The 22,131-nt window shown below is 28.3% G+C and overlaps 2 protein-coding genes across 2 annotated transcripts; one reads left to right on the top strand and one right to left on the bottom strand.

The window, feature by feature from the left end:
* Positions 1-561: 561 nt before the first annotated feature.
* Positions 562-3,615, bottom strand: LOC132932106 (small ubiquitin-related modifier-like). Its single transcript, XM_060998324.1, has 3 exons — positions 3,115-3,615; positions 2,161-2,280; positions 562-737 (listed from the first exon to the last, which is right to left on the bottom strand). The coding sequence occupies exons 1-3, from the start codon at positions 3,301-3,303 to the stop codon at positions 627-629; spliced, it is 420 nt and encodes a 139-aa protein (XP_060854307.1). The 5' UTR covers positions 3,304-3,615; the 3' UTR covers positions 562-626.
* Positions 3,616-7,576: 3,961 nt separating this feature from the next.
* LOC132929496 (metalloendopeptidase OMA1, mitochondrial-like) lies at positions 7,577-10,275 on the top strand. Its single transcript, XM_060994914.1, has 3 exons — positions 7,577-7,731; positions 8,791-8,952; positions 9,333-10,275. Exons 1-3 carry the CDS (start codon positions 7,577-7,579, stop codon positions 10,273-10,275), a joined length of 1,260 nt encoding a protein of 419 aa, XP_060850897.1.
* The last annotated feature ends 11,856 nt before the right edge of the window (positions 10,276-22,131 follow it).

Genomic DNA, 22,131 nt, shown 5'->3' on the forward strand with positions numbered 1-22,131 from the left:
ATTACTAATTTACCAAATGATCAACTCAGCTTATCTGTAACTATGTAAGTTCTAAAATCAATGGTAATAGACATTAATATTATACAATATACATATATATATTTTTTTAGGAATCCTTCCTAATATTTTTTGGTGAAATTGACAATATTTACAAGCAATATTACAACAATGTATTACACACATCCAAATATTGACCGGCATAATCGATATATGCCCCTAGTCTGGCTACTACTAAATTAGTAATACTAATATAATATGCAAAAAAATTACATACTGCAATACAGGATGTCTTGTTAGGATTTTAATTTAGTAGTTGAACAGCATAGAAAAACATATGAGGCGTTGAATTATATTTTGCTTGCCACCCACCACAGTGATGTAGCAAGAGGACACGTGCAATCAGAAAAAGCCCAGGAATGTTTAACAAAATCACATAGTCACATAGACATATTGATATTTATATAAATAATCTTAGCACCAATCAGTGTATTAATGGCACAGACTTCAAACTCGTAAATAATTTAGGTGCATGCATTTTCGGTTACAAAATAAACCAATTAATAAATCAATTACTAGATGTGACCTTTATTTATGAATAAGTATAATAGATAGATAGGCACATTATATTAGACCGCATTGTGGACTTCTATCGTACCTTCTTCTTCCATTTCTAACGATTCAGGTGTGTCTGTTTCAGAAATCAATTTTCCATCATAAAAGAATTGTTTATTTGTACCCTAAAACATTACAATTATTAATTATAAATGTTAAACTAACACATATTTTTTAGTTAATACTTGTTATATAGATGAATAAAATATCTATCAAAATGTTTAAAATATAATTTTAATTACATATATTTCTTTGAAAAAATGATTCATCATTAACTAACATCTTACGGTATTTTTTTTGTTCACCATACTTCTGTTTATTGTCTTCATCTCATAAATATGTCACTTTGACAATGAACATTAAGAAATTCACATACAAATTATTTATTCATCATCTATACTTAATATTATAAAAAGGAAAGCTTGATTGTTTGTATTGAATAGGCTCCAAAACTACACTGAAGACACTGAGAAAGGACATAAGCTTTTTAGTATCCTAACAATCGCTTAGAAGACATAACCATTATTATACAAATTAAAAAAATACATAAACATTTGCCGGGTCAGCTATTAATGTAAAAAAATCTCGGTGTTTATCTGAGATGACTTTTGCTCGGGCAATGCCAGGTGGGACAGCTAATATTATATATGGACATTGGACAATTATAAACTTCAGTGGGAGCTATCAAGTAGTGGAAATGTGCCAATTTGAGTAAAATAAAACTAAATGCAAATTGCTAAATGTTAATTTATCAAACATTTGTTAGGTAACTGTTATAATGTTATATCATTGTAAAAATAAATACAAGTGTGGCATCATCGCTTTTCTTAAAATAAAACAAGGTATGCACACAACTTAAACCAAGAAGTGATAATTCTGAACGTATAGCCCCTAGCCAATAACTTTGCACATTTTTGACTACACTATTAATGTTGAGGTTGTACTTTATTGTACAACAATTTAAATTCCAGAAAGATAACTTAGTCTTTTTTCAAAAGGATGCTTCACCTGAATATCTTGTCTATATTTTACTAATGTACAACATATTTAAACCGAATCACTCAAAAACCTAATAAAGTAAAAAAATTAATTTAATAACACCAAGTTGTATTTATGTATGTACAATTGTATATGGTAAGATACAATATACATTATACAATAAAATTCAAGCAATTTCACAAGGTTATCATTAGTTTTATCAGTGTTATAATAAATAAATGCTAATATTGAATATTTAACTAACTTATGCTTGCATACACATTACACATACACAAATAAAGTTGATGACCACCTTACTTTTCCACTACTTGTTAGTAATTTTAATCTTTTAGTTAATAGATATGGCTACTAAATTCATGTTAGCAACTAGTTGCTAAAAAACCATGGTTTTGTTCACTGCCAATCAGTGAGTAAATTAGCACAATAAATTCAGTAGCTAAATTAATTCTTGATTGAATATCTTCTATTTAAAAAAATGTAGTCTAAATTTAGTTATTTTTATTAATGGTAACAATTGCAATAAATTACTTCTTAATAACTTATACTTACAATTCTTTTACTATACATTTCCAAGAGCCATTTAAAAGAAGCATCTTTATTGATCCTGAATTGCATTTGAAAATCATCAGCTAGGCCTTCAAGACGAAGTGAAATCAGTTCACCGGCATTCTAAAATAAAAGATATTTTGAATAATGATTGATGTTTAATAACTAACAAAATTAAAATTTGTAATTAATGTTCGAATTTTATAAAATTAGATAAATTAATAATTCAATAAAAAGTTATTGTTATCGTAACAAAACACTTTTAACACACAATCCAAAATTGATTTTTAATAAATAATTACTTAAATAATCTTAGGTAAGTCGATTTATCGTCCTAAATATAATCAATATTAACAATAATAATGGTCAACAGGTCAGGTTCTAGGTAAATAATTAAACTTATGAATGATACATTTAATAATGGTACCACCACTTCTAGGACTTACCACATAACGACCTTCAATATGACAAAATTCAATGGTTGACCAGTATACACTATGCAGCACTGTCGAATTTTAGGAAAACTTGAGTGTTTAATGACACGTGTATGAAACAAATAAGCGTGTGTGGGAATGAAATAAGACGTCGACAAACCAGATTGGGAACCAATGTCTCGGAAGGGCGCGACAGAGTATAGTCATTTTACTCTTATATAAAAGCTAACATCACAAAATGTGTTCTGCTGAACGCAAATTTGTTATGTTGTACGTTAGTAAGACAGAGACAACACATGCGGGTATGACGTACTTTTAATGTACTAGACAGATATTAAGAAATAATATGCACGGGCGTCGGGCACGACGCCGAATTGAGCAGGTGTCAACACGTACGAGCAAACATCGAAATGGGTGAGCAACAGACGCGATCGATAGTCGATTTTTCATCAACCGACGCTATTACAGAACGCCGACTTGTATTTTCATTTTGCGCGCGTTTCGCTAACTTGTAAATACTTACTCCTTTGTTTTTAGCCATTTCTGATATGAGTTTTAAAATTGGTGAACAAGACGTTCGGTGTTGAAGCCAAGAAAACGCGGTAGCAGTGAAATGTACTGGCAACAACAATGACCATCGAATAGTGTGGTTCGTAACAAATAAATTAGGTATGCTAGCAATACGTGATGCGTATGTCTGTAACGCAAGCATTTCTCCCACTTAAAAGCGGCGGAGTGGTGGTGGCAATCGGCGGCGTTGGCGGACCATTGAATAACGGAGAAATGCCAACATCACATTTATATGATTATTTATCCGGGATAGGTAGACTGATAGACATGTTAGTCGGTTGGTCACCACGTTTTAGGTGGCACTACCGCTCACCACGTCGGGCGGCGACCGGTCTTCCAACAAGTTCCCTTTTACCGTGGTGTACCGACTATCCGCACGAGCGACTCCCGATCAACCGCCATTTTGTCACACTTATCACACCGACTAAAACCTCGTGACATCTATTCTATTCTGTCATCGCATCCCGTCCGCGATTGTTGTTGTATTTATATAATTGTTATGTCCTCGCGTCGTCGTTCTTGTTAAATAAACGTAAACATATATTCACGATATTACACTGTTGCCTCACTGTCGTCTCCTTCCTCCATACAGCTAGAACGTGGAAGTGATTGTTGGAGGTAAAAGGACATCAGTAACCATTTGACCTCCATACGGCAATACCGAGCCGTTAGTAACAACGTTGAAGATAACGAGATGGATATTGAAATAGGCTCTTTGAGTTTATCATGCGTTCATATATTACTATTAATTTTAGGGTATATGGTGTAAATATTTTTTGCGCGCAAACCTTTTTTATTCTAATTACAATACGACTTGATTTGAAGTTTAAACATAATAGTGCCCTACGTCAGAGAGAGAATAATCTTGAAGATATTAATTCTCCAACAAAAAATAACGCGAACTCGTACAGTATTAATATAGCCATAGTCTATCCATATATCCATTATCTATGTTTACGAATACGAAAGGCTCTTAGGGTTGCAGTATTTACCTTGAAAATTAAAAGTTACGACTTTCAATTATACCCAATTTGTATTATCATGCAGTTACTACGAAAATAAGTTACTACCAATAAACACAATCCACAAGTTATTTCGAATTTATAAAATAATTGAATTTAGGAGGTATTATCACGATCCCCTCAGAGAAGAGCTAAGTAATTATCAGTATTATCACTACGGGTTTGGCGAACCCTGGGCCCAAACGATTCCAGTAGGAAGATGGTGTAGCGAATGAGACGTACCCATCGACTACACACTACAAGTGTATAGTAATTAGTAATAGCCTTCAGCCTGACTAAGAAGGGTAAGTCTGTACTCTCTGGTGTTAATTAAGGGGCCAACGAACCTACCTTGTAAAAACATTTTGTTTAGGAACCAAATAGCAATAAGCCTTGATCATATACATTCAATGCAAAAAAGAACGGATACATGAAGCCAGATAATTTTGTCGAAAACTGATTATGCGTAAACATTTCTGTTTTGTCATTACTTTTTTAAGGTTTTTCTTGACGTTTTTGAAAACTACTGGAAAATTTTTACTTTTGACCTCCCAAAGTACCAACTAGATGAATTTTCCTTTTCAAAGAAGGGCTGAAGTCAAAAATTAAAGCATTTAAAGACAAAAAAAACATACTCCATTGCAAAATCTATAATCTATAATAAAATAAAAATATATTTAGTATATGTAATAGTATATAGTAGATATACCTATAGCAGCAGCTGCGCTTCAGCCTGCAGTAAACCGTGTGACTAGTATAATTATTTGACTTATTATTATAATAACTATTTATAAAGTATTATATAACATCATATAATATTATATTATAATATATTATTTAGTTAATTATACCTACTACATTTACATACTACTATATCGGGTAAACCTACCTATTAAGTGTTGAATTAGTATTAAATGTACCCACCCACCAATAAGATACATCACATATTTTTATGAACTGCTCTTCAAAATCATAGATAGAAAAAAGCATAAAATTGTTTAAAACTTAGTACAGTTTTGGGATAGTGGGGTTAGCTGATATAATTTTGATAGATTAATAATTTTTTCTTTTATAACTTTAGTGGTTACAAACAAATAAACAAGTTGAATAAAATTATGATCAAATGAACTGTCTGAACCAGTTCATTTAATTGAAAAATGAATCACTAAATTAGTTCATTAAAACTAACATGTCCCATCTCTATTACTCAACAATGTATTCTTCAGCTCATACTTCTTAGTTGTATTTCGTCTATTTTATGTATATTTCAATGTTATTTTTGCTTCTATTTAATGATAAACTTAGACAAAAAATATATACCTAATACATTATTTTATATTTTAATTTTCAGCTATATAATTTTTTTTTAATAAATACTTAAAATCTTAGTTTTATCATTTATACATTACTGACAGTTTGTATCAACTTATATTCTTACGTAACTATGTACCTTGTACATAAAATATATATAGATTTTAGGCAATTAAATGCAATTTTAAGTTTTATACTGCTTATATGTTATATAATAATATTATTCTGATGAATTTACAATTTATATTAATATGTATATAGTATATATGTAAGAATTGAAACTGATTAACTAAGTTTAAGTTAGGTTACTTCCTAGAACTTAAAGTACAACACATTGTCTTCAACGTACACAATTTATTCTTTAAAAACGATTATAAAACTATTAATTACTCATGATTATGTATAGCTAATAATTTTATAAATTACTTATAATTGTACAGATATTGGAAAAATGGATGGTATTAAATACTTAGGTTTGTACATTGAAAATCAATTTCAATGGAAAATACATATTAATTATGATAGGTATTTCAATTATAACATAACAATTTTATATACTCTAAGTAGTCTAAGTTATATTAAAAAATTAGAAAACATTCAATATACCTACATTTCTTAAAATTACATGCTTTAAATTAAACTTTCCAATCACTATACCTATAAAGTTGAATAAAATAGGTAATTTTGTTTTTTAATTTTTAAATCATGTTTTAAAAACAATGTAATAGGTAGGTATGCTAGTTTATTAATTCATACAATTTCTCTGATAATAATTATTATATTTTTGAACAAAGATGTGAACTATAACTTTTTACTAATAACAAAGTTGAATAATAATACATTGTATAAATAAAATAATTCAATAACAATAAACTTAATAAATTATATTATTTAATAAAAGCAATCAAATCTATTTTATTTTTTAAATATCAAATAGTATTCAACACTGAATACTTAGGTTTGTTTTAATATTTTATTTTCTAAAAGTTTTATAGATGATTCACTATGGTTATTTTTGGTTAATTAAATCATTTTTATAAAACAATACTCATTCTAAAGCCCTAACTTCATAATTATGTAAATATATAATATAGTAAGTTCACTTTTTTGTAACATCTGACGCCATGATTTCTTTAGTTATTTTCAAACTTGTCTTTGCTTTCGCATCCAACACACAAAACCCGAAACCCGAATAAATGATTCGGGTGCTAACTGCTAATAAGGCTTGTTTAGTAAACAAAAAAAGCAATAGTTATAACATAGTCAAAGACTGAAGGCTAAATTTTCATTTTTGTAATAAAACATTGGTCTGTAAAATTAGTACTTATCATAATATAAGGCTAGGTATATATAATAAATATATATACACAAATAACATACATTGACAAAAACGAGGGGGAGGCATTGGCCTCACTACCATCCCCGTGGGCGCCCAAAACCGACACTAACTCTGGTTTATTAACTGTGACGTCTATATATATAAATATTTTTCGACCAAATTATTTTTCGGATAAAATACGGTTCGGATGGTATATTTTCGACAAAAATATTTTTCGAATAAAATACAGTTCGGATAAAATATTTTTCTCCATTTATATTTTCGTAAACAATATTTTTCGGATAAAATATTTTTCTCCATTTATATTTTCGTAAACTATATTTTTCGGATAAAATATGCTTCTGGAATTATATTTTTTGTATCAAATATAGTTCTGACAAAATACTTTTCTCTAGACCTTTTTTTAACCAAAAATGTACTTTTCTCTTCTTGACCATATTTATAAAAGATCGATTCCCTTTTGGCTTTTTGTCCAAACCTGTACACTTCGATCAAGCAAGTTTCCCAAATTAAAATTTTATGTTTTTGTTAATGGTTGTCGGTGTTTCCGGGGGGGGGAGAAGATTCGCTTCGCATTAATATAATATTATATAATATATTATTATAACTAATGTGGTCGGAAACAACAGGTTAATTATTTACACTTCACAGAGCTATTGTTGACCCATCGAAAACCTGCGTCCGAGTTTCAGTCTAAGTCACCGTAAGATATTATCCTACGTCTGTTACGACAAGATTTTACAAACTTTATAATCCCGTGTAGAATGAGAAATAGGCAATCCGTAGAACTTCGTCCATTTAATTGGTCTGGTTTAGGTGGAGGGTTCCGCGGCGGTGGTCTTCGTCGGATACGGGATAATAGTCTGATTTCTGTGAAGTTGACTGCCCAACATTGTCCAACCAATTTCATATTTGGTCAGTAATTAGTAAGTCATTTGTAAGGACAAAATCAAAATTTGTAAGTCAACAACTTTCATATAATCCCTGAAAGTTTCATTTTATTTATCTTTCAATCAGTGGCGGCTCATATGTACGATCGCACTCCCTACAAAAATGAATAATTTATAATAAAAATATGTTTACAAAATAAATAGGTACATATTTTAGTACATATAGTATATTATTATACATTAACAAATTAACAATTAAATATATTTTTAATTATTATTAAAATAATTTTCATAATTCAGTAGAATATCGTTACGAATTCGCGATGTTATTATACGGGTAAATGGATTATACGCCTATGCAACGCCGCAGCTTGTGCGACATAGTGAATCGCACATAAAAATACCGGATTCCCGTATAAACTGCAGGTTTAATAATATTAATATTAATATACGAGTAATAACACAGACTATCTGTGCCCTGTGGTAATAATATCATCACGACGGCGCGGCGGCTATAGAAGCTTATAATGTTATAATGTGCGATGAATTTTGTCGCTCAAATCGGACGGCAACGTCCTGTTTAATTTTGTATTATTATTTTAACATTTTAATTTTTTTTATGATGTATTATAGTTCTCGCACTCCTGTGCTAAACTACTACGAGCCGCCACTGCTTTCAATTGTACGTCTGTGCAGTGTGCCAGTGTGCATTGAAACTAATCACAGCGCTTAATCGAAAAACTGAGTACCTACTCGGGTAAATTTATTGCAGAAAATCAAGTGAAAAGTAGGATTTTTGAATAATTTTATTATATTATACCTTATTAATTAACATTTATTTATTGATTTGTGAAATGCAAAATTTATGATTTAAAAAAAATAAATACCAATAAATAAATAAAACCATTATTATTTTTATTTAAATAATTATACAATTTATATAGACTATACATTATTTATCCAAATATTCGAAAAATACGTTTCCTAAGATACGTCTTGTTATTTTTTCATATTACGTTACATTTGCCATAAAAGCTTTTATATAAATTAAAATATTCTGGAATAATTGATTATACAATGTTTTCTAGACTTATTTTGAGAAATTCTCCATTTTTGCGAATTCCAACAGCAAGGTTGATGAATATATCAACTATATCATCTTATAGTCGTATGAGCGGTTTGATATGTAAGACGCCGAATCCTATGCTGAAAATACCGAAACAGACTCTTCAATTTCAAAATCATGTTTGGTAATCTATTTAAATTAAAAGGATAGTTTGACTAATAATATTAACTATTATATATGCTATGAAACTTGTGATGATATCGTAAAATGAATTTTCTGACGTTACTATCAAACAACAATTTTATATACTTACAGAGAGTTACGAAGTATTTTTTATTGACATTACAGTGTTAGTCATACTACAAATATTATTGTACCTACTGTAAATTTTTATAAGATTTAAAATCATGTCGAATACTATTTTAACTTGATATAGTGGTCAAACACCCATTACCTAATTCAATAACTAATAAGATGCATGAGTCATGATCATAAGTTTTTCCCCTTACATGTCATAACAATACATTCATAATAATCATAAATTATTGCAATATAAATTTACAGTCAACCGAAGAGGCGCGAGTTCTCGTTGTTACTGACGATACTTGGTGGTATAACTGCGCGGCGCTGGTGGTTTAAGCAGATGCCTGAAAAAAAACAGAGGTTGGCGGACACAGCTTGGGCATACCGCAGAGCAATCGGTATGACGGTGGCGACCGGGCTAGGCCTAGTTGGCACATCTCTATCATATTTCATGGAACTGGATTCATGGACGAACCTCCGGCGCCTGTACATTTTTAATGATGAGGTGCTGGTGAAAAGCGCCGACCAACAGGTTGCTATTATTATGAACTCGGCGAAACAGTGCTGTCTTTTGAGCCAAGACCATCCGACATATAAACGCGTTGCCGGTGTAACATCTCGGCTGTTAAATGCCAACTCCAATGTGGACATGATCCGGAATTACAAATGGAACATTGTAGTATTGGACAGTCCTCATATTATCAATGCATTTGTCATGACAAATGGGTACATTTTTGTGTATACCGGGCTGGCGAAAATAGCCAACGATGACCAGTTAGCTATAATAATTGGACACGAACTAGCACATTGCTTACTCCGGCATCAAAATAATGATATCAGTGTCAATTTGGCACTGCACGTGTTATTCGTATTGCCAGTAACTGCGGCCTTAACAGCCTTACTACCATTTAGTAAGGCACTATTTGCGATCATGCTTTGCCAAATGGTTTTATATGTGGGTGTGAAGCTGACGAGGCAAAGAGCCCACGAGGTAGAGGCCGACCGCGTTGGTTTAGTATTGGCCGCAAATGCATGCGTGGACGTCACCCAGGGCTACTTATTCTGGAAATTCATGTCTATTATAAATAGTCCGTCCAGACAAATCTGGTGGATGGAAACACATCCGACGGACTTAAGCCGGGCACAGCATTTACACAGTTTGATACCAGCTGCCAAAGAACTTCAAAAAAAGGCCGGTTGCTAGCTAAGTTACATATTTTATAATTATTAGTTATTTAGTTACCTTTTTCAAAGTAATAAGTTGTGTCTTATATCTTAAAAACTTTTATGCTAGTACCAAATTCATAATTAATAGATATAGGCAAGATACTTTAATATTTCATATTTTTTTTATTAATTTAATCCTTAAAATGTTAGTATAGTTGGTACACATTATATTAAATTGATTTTGCCCTTTTGCAAATGTGATTACACAAATAATGACTTAAATGTATATGATTTAATTTTAGTTTGGAGAAATACTATATATTATATATATATTGATAGAACCCTTCGGAACATAATAATTGTATTAATTAAGGAAGTCTTGACACTTTCGTATTTTGAAACAGCTTATAGGATTTATTATTTTATATAGCTTATAGGTAGTGTGCGCGAGGAAAAGTTTGGAATGAGAAATGAGTGGATTTGAATGATGTCGTAGTTTCAGATTTTGCGACATTATTAAGCTATGTTTCGCACATTCGTATAGGTAAACGTTAAATTGCAAACTTTGGAAAGCTAAAAGTAAGTCCGAACGACAAACTCTGATTGCACCATCGTTTTAATCGGGTTAAAATACGTAATTATCTAAAAAGAAAATAAAAATTTATGAAAAGCGTAGTAAATCATAACGTAGGTATTTAAAGATGTATTTATTATGAAAATTGAAATGTCATACATATAATGTTTATTACATTATAAAATATTAAACTTGTATCCACCCGGTATTGTAGTTAACAGTGCCGCAACTTGGTATATATTGATGGGTGTGCAAGAAAATATTATAGGGCCCATTTAGTCAAGGACCTAAATACCTAATAGATCCTTAAAAATATAACTTTCTGTTTGTAGCTATATAATACATTATTGTACATAGATGGATGAGGAGTAAAATGACCAGTAGTTCCTAAAACAGTCTATTGGTTTTACAATTTCATTAGGATAAAATTGGGAAATTGGGAAATATCAATAATGTTTTGTATAAAACTATTAATATGAAAATATGTTTCTTGTACCATTATTTTTTTGTGCTTATTGTATTGTTGTTATAAATGTCACTACACAGTGATTTTTCAAATATGCTCACTCCATTTTTATGCTTAAATTATGCATATATTCAAATTTTGATTTTTTTTAAAATTTTTAAATGTAATTATAGACAATATTTTTAAGTACTTCTATTTTTTACGACATTTAATGAGTATCCTGTATTCCTATGACGATACCAACTTTATTTTTTTAAATGAGAACATGTTTCATGTCTTAAAGCAAAATGTGAATCTGGTAATTTTTCTGAAAATGTTGACGTATTGTAATCGAAATTTGAACAAAAACTTTCGGAGTTATTTATTATACTTTAAATACTAAGGAATGAGGATAATATTCCATGTTTTGAAAACTGTCAGGTGGTGCAATATTAATCAATAAGCATTTAGTAATAAGTAGTAATTATTAACGAATAGTTTATATTGAATACCGAATTATAATTATCGAGCTCGTATCCATTTACAAATTATTTTTGTATAATAGATTATTATCCTTAATTCTTAGTATTTAAAGTAAAATAACTCCGGAAGTTTTCATTCAAATTTCGATTATAATACGTCAAAATTTTCAGAAAAATTACTTGATTCACATTTTGCTTTAAAACATAATATATGTTCTCATTTAAAAAACCAATGCTGTTATCGCCACAGAATACTTCTAAAATGTTGTGAAAAATCTAAGTACTCGAAACTATCGTCTTTAATTACATTTAAAAATTCCAAAACTCAGAATTTGAATGTGTGCATAATTTAAGCATAAAAATGGGGTGAGCATGCTTAAAAAATTACATTATAATATATTATAGTATACTTATATGAAATGTGTTGTGGTGGGTGGCGCGGTGCGATAAACTATTTGACATACATTAATTGTATACAAAATCCTTCTATTTTTAGATAATAAAAAATTAATTTAATTTCTAAATACACATAATTATTATTATTAGCATTATTGAATAATAATGCTCTTATTATAGTCTAAAATTTTTTCATTCTGATCAGACGTAAATTGTAACCATAAGAATATTTAGAAAAATAAGTTCTAAATAGTTCAGCCATAGGCCTATTGTTATGAATTAAATTAGGGCCCGGTCGCCCGGGGCCCAGGGATTTTGTGCACCCCTACACCCCCGATAGTTGCGGCACTGGTAGGTAACTCTATTATTACAATGTTAAATATTACTTAAATATGCAATAAGATTATTATAGTTATAGAAATAGAATCTATGTATTAGGAGGGCGAATGTAAGTTCCTACACGAGACCTAGCAGGTAAACAATATATATATGTTAGTTCCTACACGATAAAATAAGATACATATGTAAGTTCATACACAGTAAAAAGCAGGTACGTGTGTAAGTTCCTACACGGTAAAAAAGGTAGGTACACGTGTAAGTTCCTACACTAGGAATATTATAAGTTATCAATCTAATAACAGTTATATCATATTATAATACTGTCATATATTTTAACTCTTTATGCTATATAATATATAATTTATAAGCTATCTATCTAATTTAATTTAATAATTTTAAAAATAATAATAATTGTAATAATTCATAATTGTAAAAAAAAATATAAGTAATGATAAATATTATGTAGAATGCATTATTTATATTTTTTTTTTTTTTACAATAAATGACAAATTATTATTATATTATTACAATTATTATTTTTAAAATTATCAAATTGATAATATTTATAAGGTAAATTATTAAATATTATAAAGAATTATATATTATATAGAATAAAGGATTAAAATGTATGACAGTATTATAATATGATATAACTAATATTAGATTGAAAACTTATAATATACTTAGTGTAGGAACTAACATAATATGTATCTTGTTTACCTGTTAGGTCTCGTGTAGGAACTTACATTCGCCCTCCTAATACATAATAGATTTTATTTCTATAGCTAAAATAATCTTATTGCATATTTAAGAAAAATTTAACATTGTAATAATAGAGTTACCTACCAGTGCGGCAACTACCGGGGGTGTAGGGGTACACAAAATCCCCGGGCCCTAAATTAATTCATAACAATAGACCTATGGCTGAACTATTTAGAACTTATTTTTCTAAATATTCTTATGGTTACAATTTACGTCTGATCAGAATGAAAAATTTTTAGACTATAAGAGCATTATTATTCAACAATGCTAATTATAACAATTATGTGTATTTAGAAATTAAATTAATTTTTTATTATCATAAAATAGAAGGAATTTGTATACAATTAATGTATGTCAAATAGTTTATCGCACCGCGCCACCCGCCACAACACGTTTCATACTATAATATATTATAAGGTATTTTTTTAAGCATGCTCACCCCATTTTAATAATCGTCATTTATTGTAAAAAAAAATATATATAAATAATGCATTCTATATAATATTTATTATTACTTATATTTTTTTTTACAATTATGAATTATTACAATTATTATTATTTTTAAAATAATTATTAAATTAAATTAGATAAATAGCTTATAAATTATATATTATATAGAATAAAGAGTTAAAATGTATGACAGTATTATAATATGATATAACTGTTATTAGATTGATAATTTATAATATTCCTAGTGTAGGAACTTACACGTGTACCTACCTTATTTTACCGTACCTGTGGGCATGGACCAGTTGCGCCTAAAACAATATTTGTATTTTAGGTCAGTATACCAATTGCGCCGCTTAAATTTTAGGTCGTACACCGATTGCACCGCTTAAATTTTAGGTCAGTACTCAGTACACCAATTGCGCTACTTATATTTTAGGTTCCTTATTTTTACATGGACATTGGACATATGTAAGTTACTACACGGCGGAAAAAGTTACATATGTTTATTGTATATACACAATTAAATATAGCTAACTAATATACATTCAAATATACTTAATTTAAAGCAAACCGTATACGACATTACGGGAAAATACGACAAGCTACAAGCTGATAATAGTACCTATAAATCTACGAGTATTTAAAATACATATTTTTATATACTAGGTGTAATGTAGAATAATATTATAAACCCTGAAAACAATAGAGCGCAATTGGTATTTCGACCCAAAAAAGACATTAAAAATATGTCTATATATATTTATTCTTTATCATAGATTCATAGTAGTAAACTATTGAAATATACGTATACAATTTTGGCAAAAATGCAATTTAGTGCTCTTTCGCCAATTTGCTTTATTTTTATCGAAATTTATGTAACTCGAAGAGTTAAGTATGATGGTGCAATCAGAATTTGTCGCTCGAACTTAGTTTCGAAGTTATGGACTTTGGAAGTTAGCAATTTTGCGTTTTTTTACGCATATCCAATAGGTACCTACTTAATATAATTTTCAGAGTATTTTTATCCATTAACATATTCACATTTCACAGACGATAATATATCAATTGTTAATGCATAAATACGTTCATATTCTACCTAACCGGGTCCTAGTCTCAAATGAATCCCTACTTCATTTTATTGTATGTTATTAGTGACCACTATAAAATGTTAATATAATTTATAAGTCCAGGGTAATGAGAAATCTATTCCAAATTTTATGACACAGTTTAATTAAAACATTCGTTTTGCAACTATGCAAAATATGAGTAATGATAAACATGCGTTCAAAAATCAGAACAAATTCTCCATTAACCCCAGACTTAAAACAATAGAAACATTTAAAAGTGGCACTAATATAAATTAATTTGAATATATAAATTTAATAATAATAACTAATAACTTATAAATAAATATAAACAACATCAACCATTTTCAAAATAAAATGTCAATATTTTGCATATTATTATTAAGTAAAAAATATAATTTTAAAAATATATTTGTTTTAATACTTAATATCGGTGATTCCCGATTCCGCATTATACGATATCGCATATTATACCTTTTCAAACACTCGATTCCGCACAAAATGAATTTGTGACGTTGCCGATTGTATTTTAAAAATTATTTTTGACATAAAAATAGTTGATATCAATATTACATATTATGTATATTGTATATGCTATATTATTATAACATTATTTTAGTTTTTTCCAAAATTCTAACTTATCTAAATCGTCTACAGTGTATTATACATATATTTTATCTGGAGTCATCAGTTACCTGTTCGATACCCGTTCGTACGTATATTCCAATCGTATTATTGTGTTTTATTTAAATTTATTTTTAATTATTTGATTTATTTAATATTATTATTTTGTATTATTATAACTTTAACTATTTTTCATTTCGTACATTTTTAATTATTTATTTTAACTAATTTGACAATTTTTTCTCATAACTGGCAACGTCGCAGCAATTTTTATGCGAAATAGTGTTAAATTAATCTTTTGTATTACGAATATGTGCGGAATCGGGTAAATAAAAAGGTATATTGTGCGGAATCGTGTATCACCCACGTATATTATGTGGGATCAGGACGTTGAGCCGACAACTAGGTAGTCGGACGATAGAATATCAGGCCAACAGGGTTATTTAAAATTCTAATTTATATATAGGTATTTAAAAATAAAAAATGTATTACTAAATTCCAAATTATTATTCATATTTCATTTTCATATTTATTAATATAATTGTCTAAAAAATATTCGTTTTAATAATAAAAAATTAAAAAAAAAACAAAATTAATTTAAAGCTTTATATTATAAGCTTTACTTTTTATTTTTTTAGAAAATCTATGGTGATCCTATTTAATTTATTATCAATAATATTGTTTAATAGTTTCTTATTTTTGACCATAACATAACCATTTATAAAAATTTTGTTGTTTAACAAAAAATACTCCATTATTATATAATAAAATACAACAACACAAACATCACTGATTCAAAATAATATTAGAGCATAACACAAATGTATATAATACTGGCTAGATATCTCTCTCACGTAATTGCTTTAATAAATATCTATATTATTAAGGTGGGTTACCCTGGCACCCCTATATTCGAATTTCTTATTTTTTTTTTAACCATTAATTGTACTATAATTTGTACCAATTTGTACCAACAGTTTTAAAATTTGTACCTAAATATTTCCACCGGAAAAATCAATTTTTCCGCTGGTATGACGGAGTACATCACTTCAGCTCTACAATACTAAATTCTGTAAATATATTACAATTATTATAATATATAATTATTATATTATTATATTATAATTGTAAATATATTTATTTTTTATTAATTGTAATGTAATTTGTACCCAGTATTAGGTAGGTTATATAATATGAGTCACAATTACTTTATGGCTTTTGTCATTGTAGACGACAATGCTATTTTTATATTCCTGTAACAATTAAAATATAAGTATACTGACACGTATTTATATTATCACCTTTGGAAATTATTCAATCATTGATTTCGTTGTTTTATTTTTAAATTGTATATGGATTATATTAGCAAATAACTTTTGATACTATTGTATATTGATAATTTTATTTCATTTGCTCCCCGTTCTTCATTGAATAATGGGTGAAAAACCGGCTGTAGCCAGTCATCTAATTGACGATGAAATATTAAACCATAAAAATCAAATACTTGGTGATTTACAAATAAATGAAGCTGAAGGCAAATGTAAGTCAAACATAATATTATATATTGTATATTAAATGTGTATATTATTATTATTGATTATTATATTGTTCTTTTATTTATATTTTATATTCATACATTTTGTTAATACGTTCTGTATTCGGGTATTCCTTTTATATATTTATGGATAATTTTGTATTGACTTTTTAGTATCACATATTTAACTATATTGTTTTTTACTTTTTAACTTGCATTGAAACTTTGTAGGTTCTTTTGAGAATTGGGCTTTATTAATAGCGGATGATTGTCGAAGCAAAATTGATAAAATTGAAGGTGAGTTTGACATTGTCAATATACACCTGAATTAATTCCGTTGGTGATTAAATGTATGAAATTGTCTCCTTGTTGGTCCGGAATTATGACAAAATGGTTTGGGTACGGCGAAGCTACTGTTTCAAGCAGCCGAGTTGAAAGTAATTTTAACCAAATTAAAAATAGAGTATTTAAAACAGAAAACTTACCTATTAGAGTGGATGATTTTGTACAAAAATTAATAAATTACTATATAGGAGATAATTTGCTGCTTCAAAATACTGAATTATTAACTAAAAAATCGGTAAATGATGAAGAAACACATACTGGCACAGATGTAGATGACGATGTCCACATGGACATACAGAGAGACAGATAATGTGAATAATTTCGAAATTCATACAGAAACAGATAGGTATAGAAGGAAATGAAGAAACACATACAGACACATGTATAAATGAAAATGAAGAGATAAGGAAAGAAACATTTGTACAGGAGAGTGATATGAGAGATATGCATACAGAAACGAAACTAAAAGAAGGTAATATAATTTGTTTACCATGTAAAAATGGAGATTTTCTGACAGGAATACACAGGTGTATTAAATGTCAAAAACCGGTACATTTATTTGGCTGTTGGTTGAAAATGTGAACAGTGAAGAAGGTTATGGAGAATCACGTGTATGTTTATCGTGTGCTGAAAAAGACTACGAAAATGTGGCTGTAGAACATTGGCAAAGAAAAGGCAAATCATCTTCATTGTCTCGCTGTAGGTCTGTAAAATCATATCTGGTTTCACAGCCGGGATTCGATAAAATAAATTTGAATCAAAACGGTTGTGAACAATCAATAGTATTTCTTAAAAATGGAAATGCTTTTCAAAATAAACCTTATAGTTTACCTAGAATAGGAAACCTTACTAAGTAATAGCTGTTCAGCCGATTCATTACTAACAATTTTGGCATGTGCTGCAGCTGATAGTCAATTTGTTTTTAAACATTTAACATCTTTAATAAAAAAAAATAAAACTGCCAAGTTCATAATAAATATGCTTACTACAAAAACAAAAAAAAACATATAGGTACAAAGAACGAATATTATTATTAGCTCCGTATTTTTTATCAAATAATATACAACTTGTTGGGGGTATAACAATGATCGACGCAATGGATACAATAACTTCAACAGCCAAGAAACTTTTACATCAGATGCCATCTTATAGAAAAATAAATCAATGTACCAATTTTTTATGTCCAGAATTTTCCATTCAAAACAGCTGTGAAGTAATAACCTTAAGTGCTTTAAACGGGTGCATCAATATTCAAAAAGACATTGATAATTTTACGAAAAATGAAATAATAAAATGTTCCAAGTGTGATTCAAATAGAAAAATTACAATAAATACGAAATCACATATTTTAATTGATCTAGTTTCTATACCTCAAGGTAAATTAACCTTTTTTATTACTTAAAAACACATACAAATAATATAATTAAATATTTTTTTTAGGACTTGAATTATCTACCAGTGTCTGTAGTATCAGTGATATAGATCTAGTACACCAAAATTATGCTGGTGAAGTGATGTTGACCGCAGACGAAATACCTAAAATACTACTTGTGAACGACCAAACATATTTTCTTAGGGGTGCAGTGGTGTTTACAAGTGACAATAGACCTGGACTGAGAGTGACAAGCGGACATTATACGGCATACTCATTTAGGTCTAACCATAGGTGGGAGGTTTATGATGATTTAAAAGAAAATGTACAGCAATATAAAAACCAAAAGAATAATTTCGAGCTACTGTTATACGCAAAATAAAAATAAAAACATTGTACCTACACATTTTAGATTTTAATTTAAATAAACGATAAGAAAAGCTATAACAAAGATTTTATGTTATTAATATTTGTATATATATATTGAAGGAAAAAAATTGATATTTTTGCAACAAATATTTAGGTATAAATTCCAAACTTAGTGTTACTAGTAGGTACAAATTGTAGTACAATTAATGAAAAATAGACTCCGGTGCAACACGATTGCGCACTTTTACTTTTAAATTTTGAACGGAGTGATGAATGTATTGTTTTTACAATGATGTGTGTTTTTTTATTTTTTTTATTTTTGAGCCTGTCATCATGTTTTGGAATTTTGATTTTTGACTTCAACCCCTCTTTGAAAAGGTAATTGAATCTAGTTGTTACTTTGGAGGGTCAAAAGTAAACATTTTCAATAGTTTTCAAATGCGTCAGGAAAAACCTTAAAAAACTAACGGAAAAACGATAATTTTTACGCATAACCAGTTTTCGACAAAATCGATTTTTTGATTTTGCTGTAACTCAAAAACGAATCATTGTAAATTCTTGAAATGTTCACCAAATGTTTATATTAACGTTATCTATTTACAATTAAATTTTCAAAATATTTAGAGTTTTTCTAAACTATTTATAGACTATTATAATTTTCGATTTTTCTAATTTTTTTTTTCTTGAAATGGCGATAAAAAAAATTTGGCTTTCCAAAAAATCTTTAAAATTTAATACAAGGTTTTTATAAGTTGCTCTTATTGTATTAAAAAAAAACCAAAAATCGTTAGTCACAATTTTTGTTTATAAGCATTTAAAGTTCAAATATTTACGAAATATATCAAAATCGCAAAAAATTTGCAAAGAATTTTGAAGTTGAAAATTCATAACATTTTTTTGAATTATACCTAAGGTTAAAAAATCCAACACAAGGTTCTCCATAACTTTTTCTTCAAATAGCTGTAATAAAAAACTCCAGTGTCAATATAAAAAACATTTTATAAACGTATGAAATATTTTTTTTACAAAATCGAGTAAAATAACGATATATTACAATTTAAATATAGGTAATAGGTAATAATATAATATATCCTACTAATTATCCTAGACTGACAAATCATCTCCGTTCAGAATCGTTTTTCATATACAATGATACCTGTCATTGCATTCAAATTTAACACATCCGTTATAGTGACCTACTTTCCATCTCTACTGTACACTGTACAGTTAATACAGTACATCAGTACCCACTTGCCCACCCTTTTTTAATCGGATACGTCACATCGAAGTTCAAAATATTATTCTTCATGCACAGCTGAACGATATTTTTAGCACTAAAACGATTGAAAACTAATTTTAGGTTTTAGATTCAAAGTGATCTAAAATAAAAATATAACCAGGAACTCATTCCGCTGTATATAGTAGGTTTTGAGCGGACCTCGTCATTGAATAAGTAAAGGGCGTGTAAAAATTAATCAAAATGTATAAAGAAAAAACTTTAAAAATTGAATATTGCATATGGTTATTTAGCTTGAAAATAAGCAAAATATTTTGAAAAGAAAATGCAAATTCAAACATTTGGTAAATGTTCCGAGTTTCTAAAAAATAATAATTTTTATTAGAATATTAACAAAAATCTAAAACCGATTTATAGTGGGTATGTTATTTTACATGTCAATTTTTTATTTCGTAAAAATTAAAACTTTTGATGCTCGTAGTCTTAGATTCTGATCGGTCAACGGAGTAATGAATGAATTGATTTTACAATGATGTTTTTTTTTATTTTTATTTATGTGTGTTTACACTATTACTTGTCGAAATAATGCTTCAATTTTCAACTTCAGGGGTGGTTTCCGATAGAAAAATTGATTATTCATGGTGCATTAAGGAGGTCAAAAGTAAAAACATTCAAGTAGTTTCTAAAAGCATAAAAATAACCCCAAAAAAGTAACGAAAAACGAGTATTTTTACGCAAAACCAGTTATTGTAGATAAAATCGATTTTCCTATATTCTAGGATATAATATTATATTATTCCCTATTTTTAAATTATAATTTTTTTTTTTTGTTACAAGCGATTTATTTTTTTCAATTACTGGTGAAAGTTTCAAGTTTCTACGACTAGTACGACTTATATTTTTTGAATAACAACAAATATTTTAAATCGTTTTAGGATATTATATCGTTATTTTACGTGATTTCATAAAAATTTCAATTTCATATGCTCATAAAATGTTTTCAATAATGATGCAAGAGTTTTTTTCAGTTATTTGAAGGACCTTGTATTGGGTTTTTTAACCTAATGTATAAATCATAACAATTTTATGAATTTTCAACTTCAAAATTCCTTGCAAATTTTCGCGATTTTGATATATTTCCTAAACATTTGAACTTTAAATATTTATTAATATTAATTTATAACTCAAATAATCGATTAAATAAATGCACATCCTTTAAACATAATAAAAAGCTGATATAATTGAGCTAGTCGGTGTCTTACGCTTCAGAACAATTCATATCTACACGCCGATAAAATACACACATAAAAAAAATATTCTACTAGCCGTGGCAACGTGTGATTATTATAATATTATTATTATTATTATTACTGATTTCAACCCTTTGTGGTGAGCCACCCTTTACACCTAGAGGTATAAAAAATAGTTAACATCACTCTCTGAGACCTACTTAATATACACACAACTAGCATAAATTGTTTTGAAGTAATGAAATTAACTAAATTGTGTTTTAAAAATATAAAAAAATTTAAAAAAAAATTTCCTTTATTATTATTTTAGTAAGGTATTGTTTTTAGTTGATAAAATACTGGAGAAAGAGTTCAGTATTCAACTGATAAGTCTTTATGAAAAAAGCTGTAAGTTCAACATTTCTAATAAAAACCTGAGATCTTGTATCTAGTAAAAAAATTAAACATTATACAATTTATAGTGGTCTGTAGAATTTATAGTTGATGTCTAAAAGGTTGACAACCGCTGAAGTATAAGATTTCCATCTTCTTTTAAATCTCTGACATAAATAGATACATAATTAAAACCTATACATTATACAATAAATAATCATCAAAATTATAACAAACTGTAGTACCTAGTACAGCTA

The sequence above is a fragment of the Rhopalosiphum padi genome, chromosome 1, assembly GCF_020882245.1.
Source record: "Rhopalosiphum padi isolate XX-2018 chromosome 1, ASM2088224v1, whole genome shotgun sequence".
Lineage (NCBI taxonomy): Eukaryota > Metazoa > Arthropoda > Insecta > Hemiptera > Aphididae > Rhopalosiphum > Rhopalosiphum padi.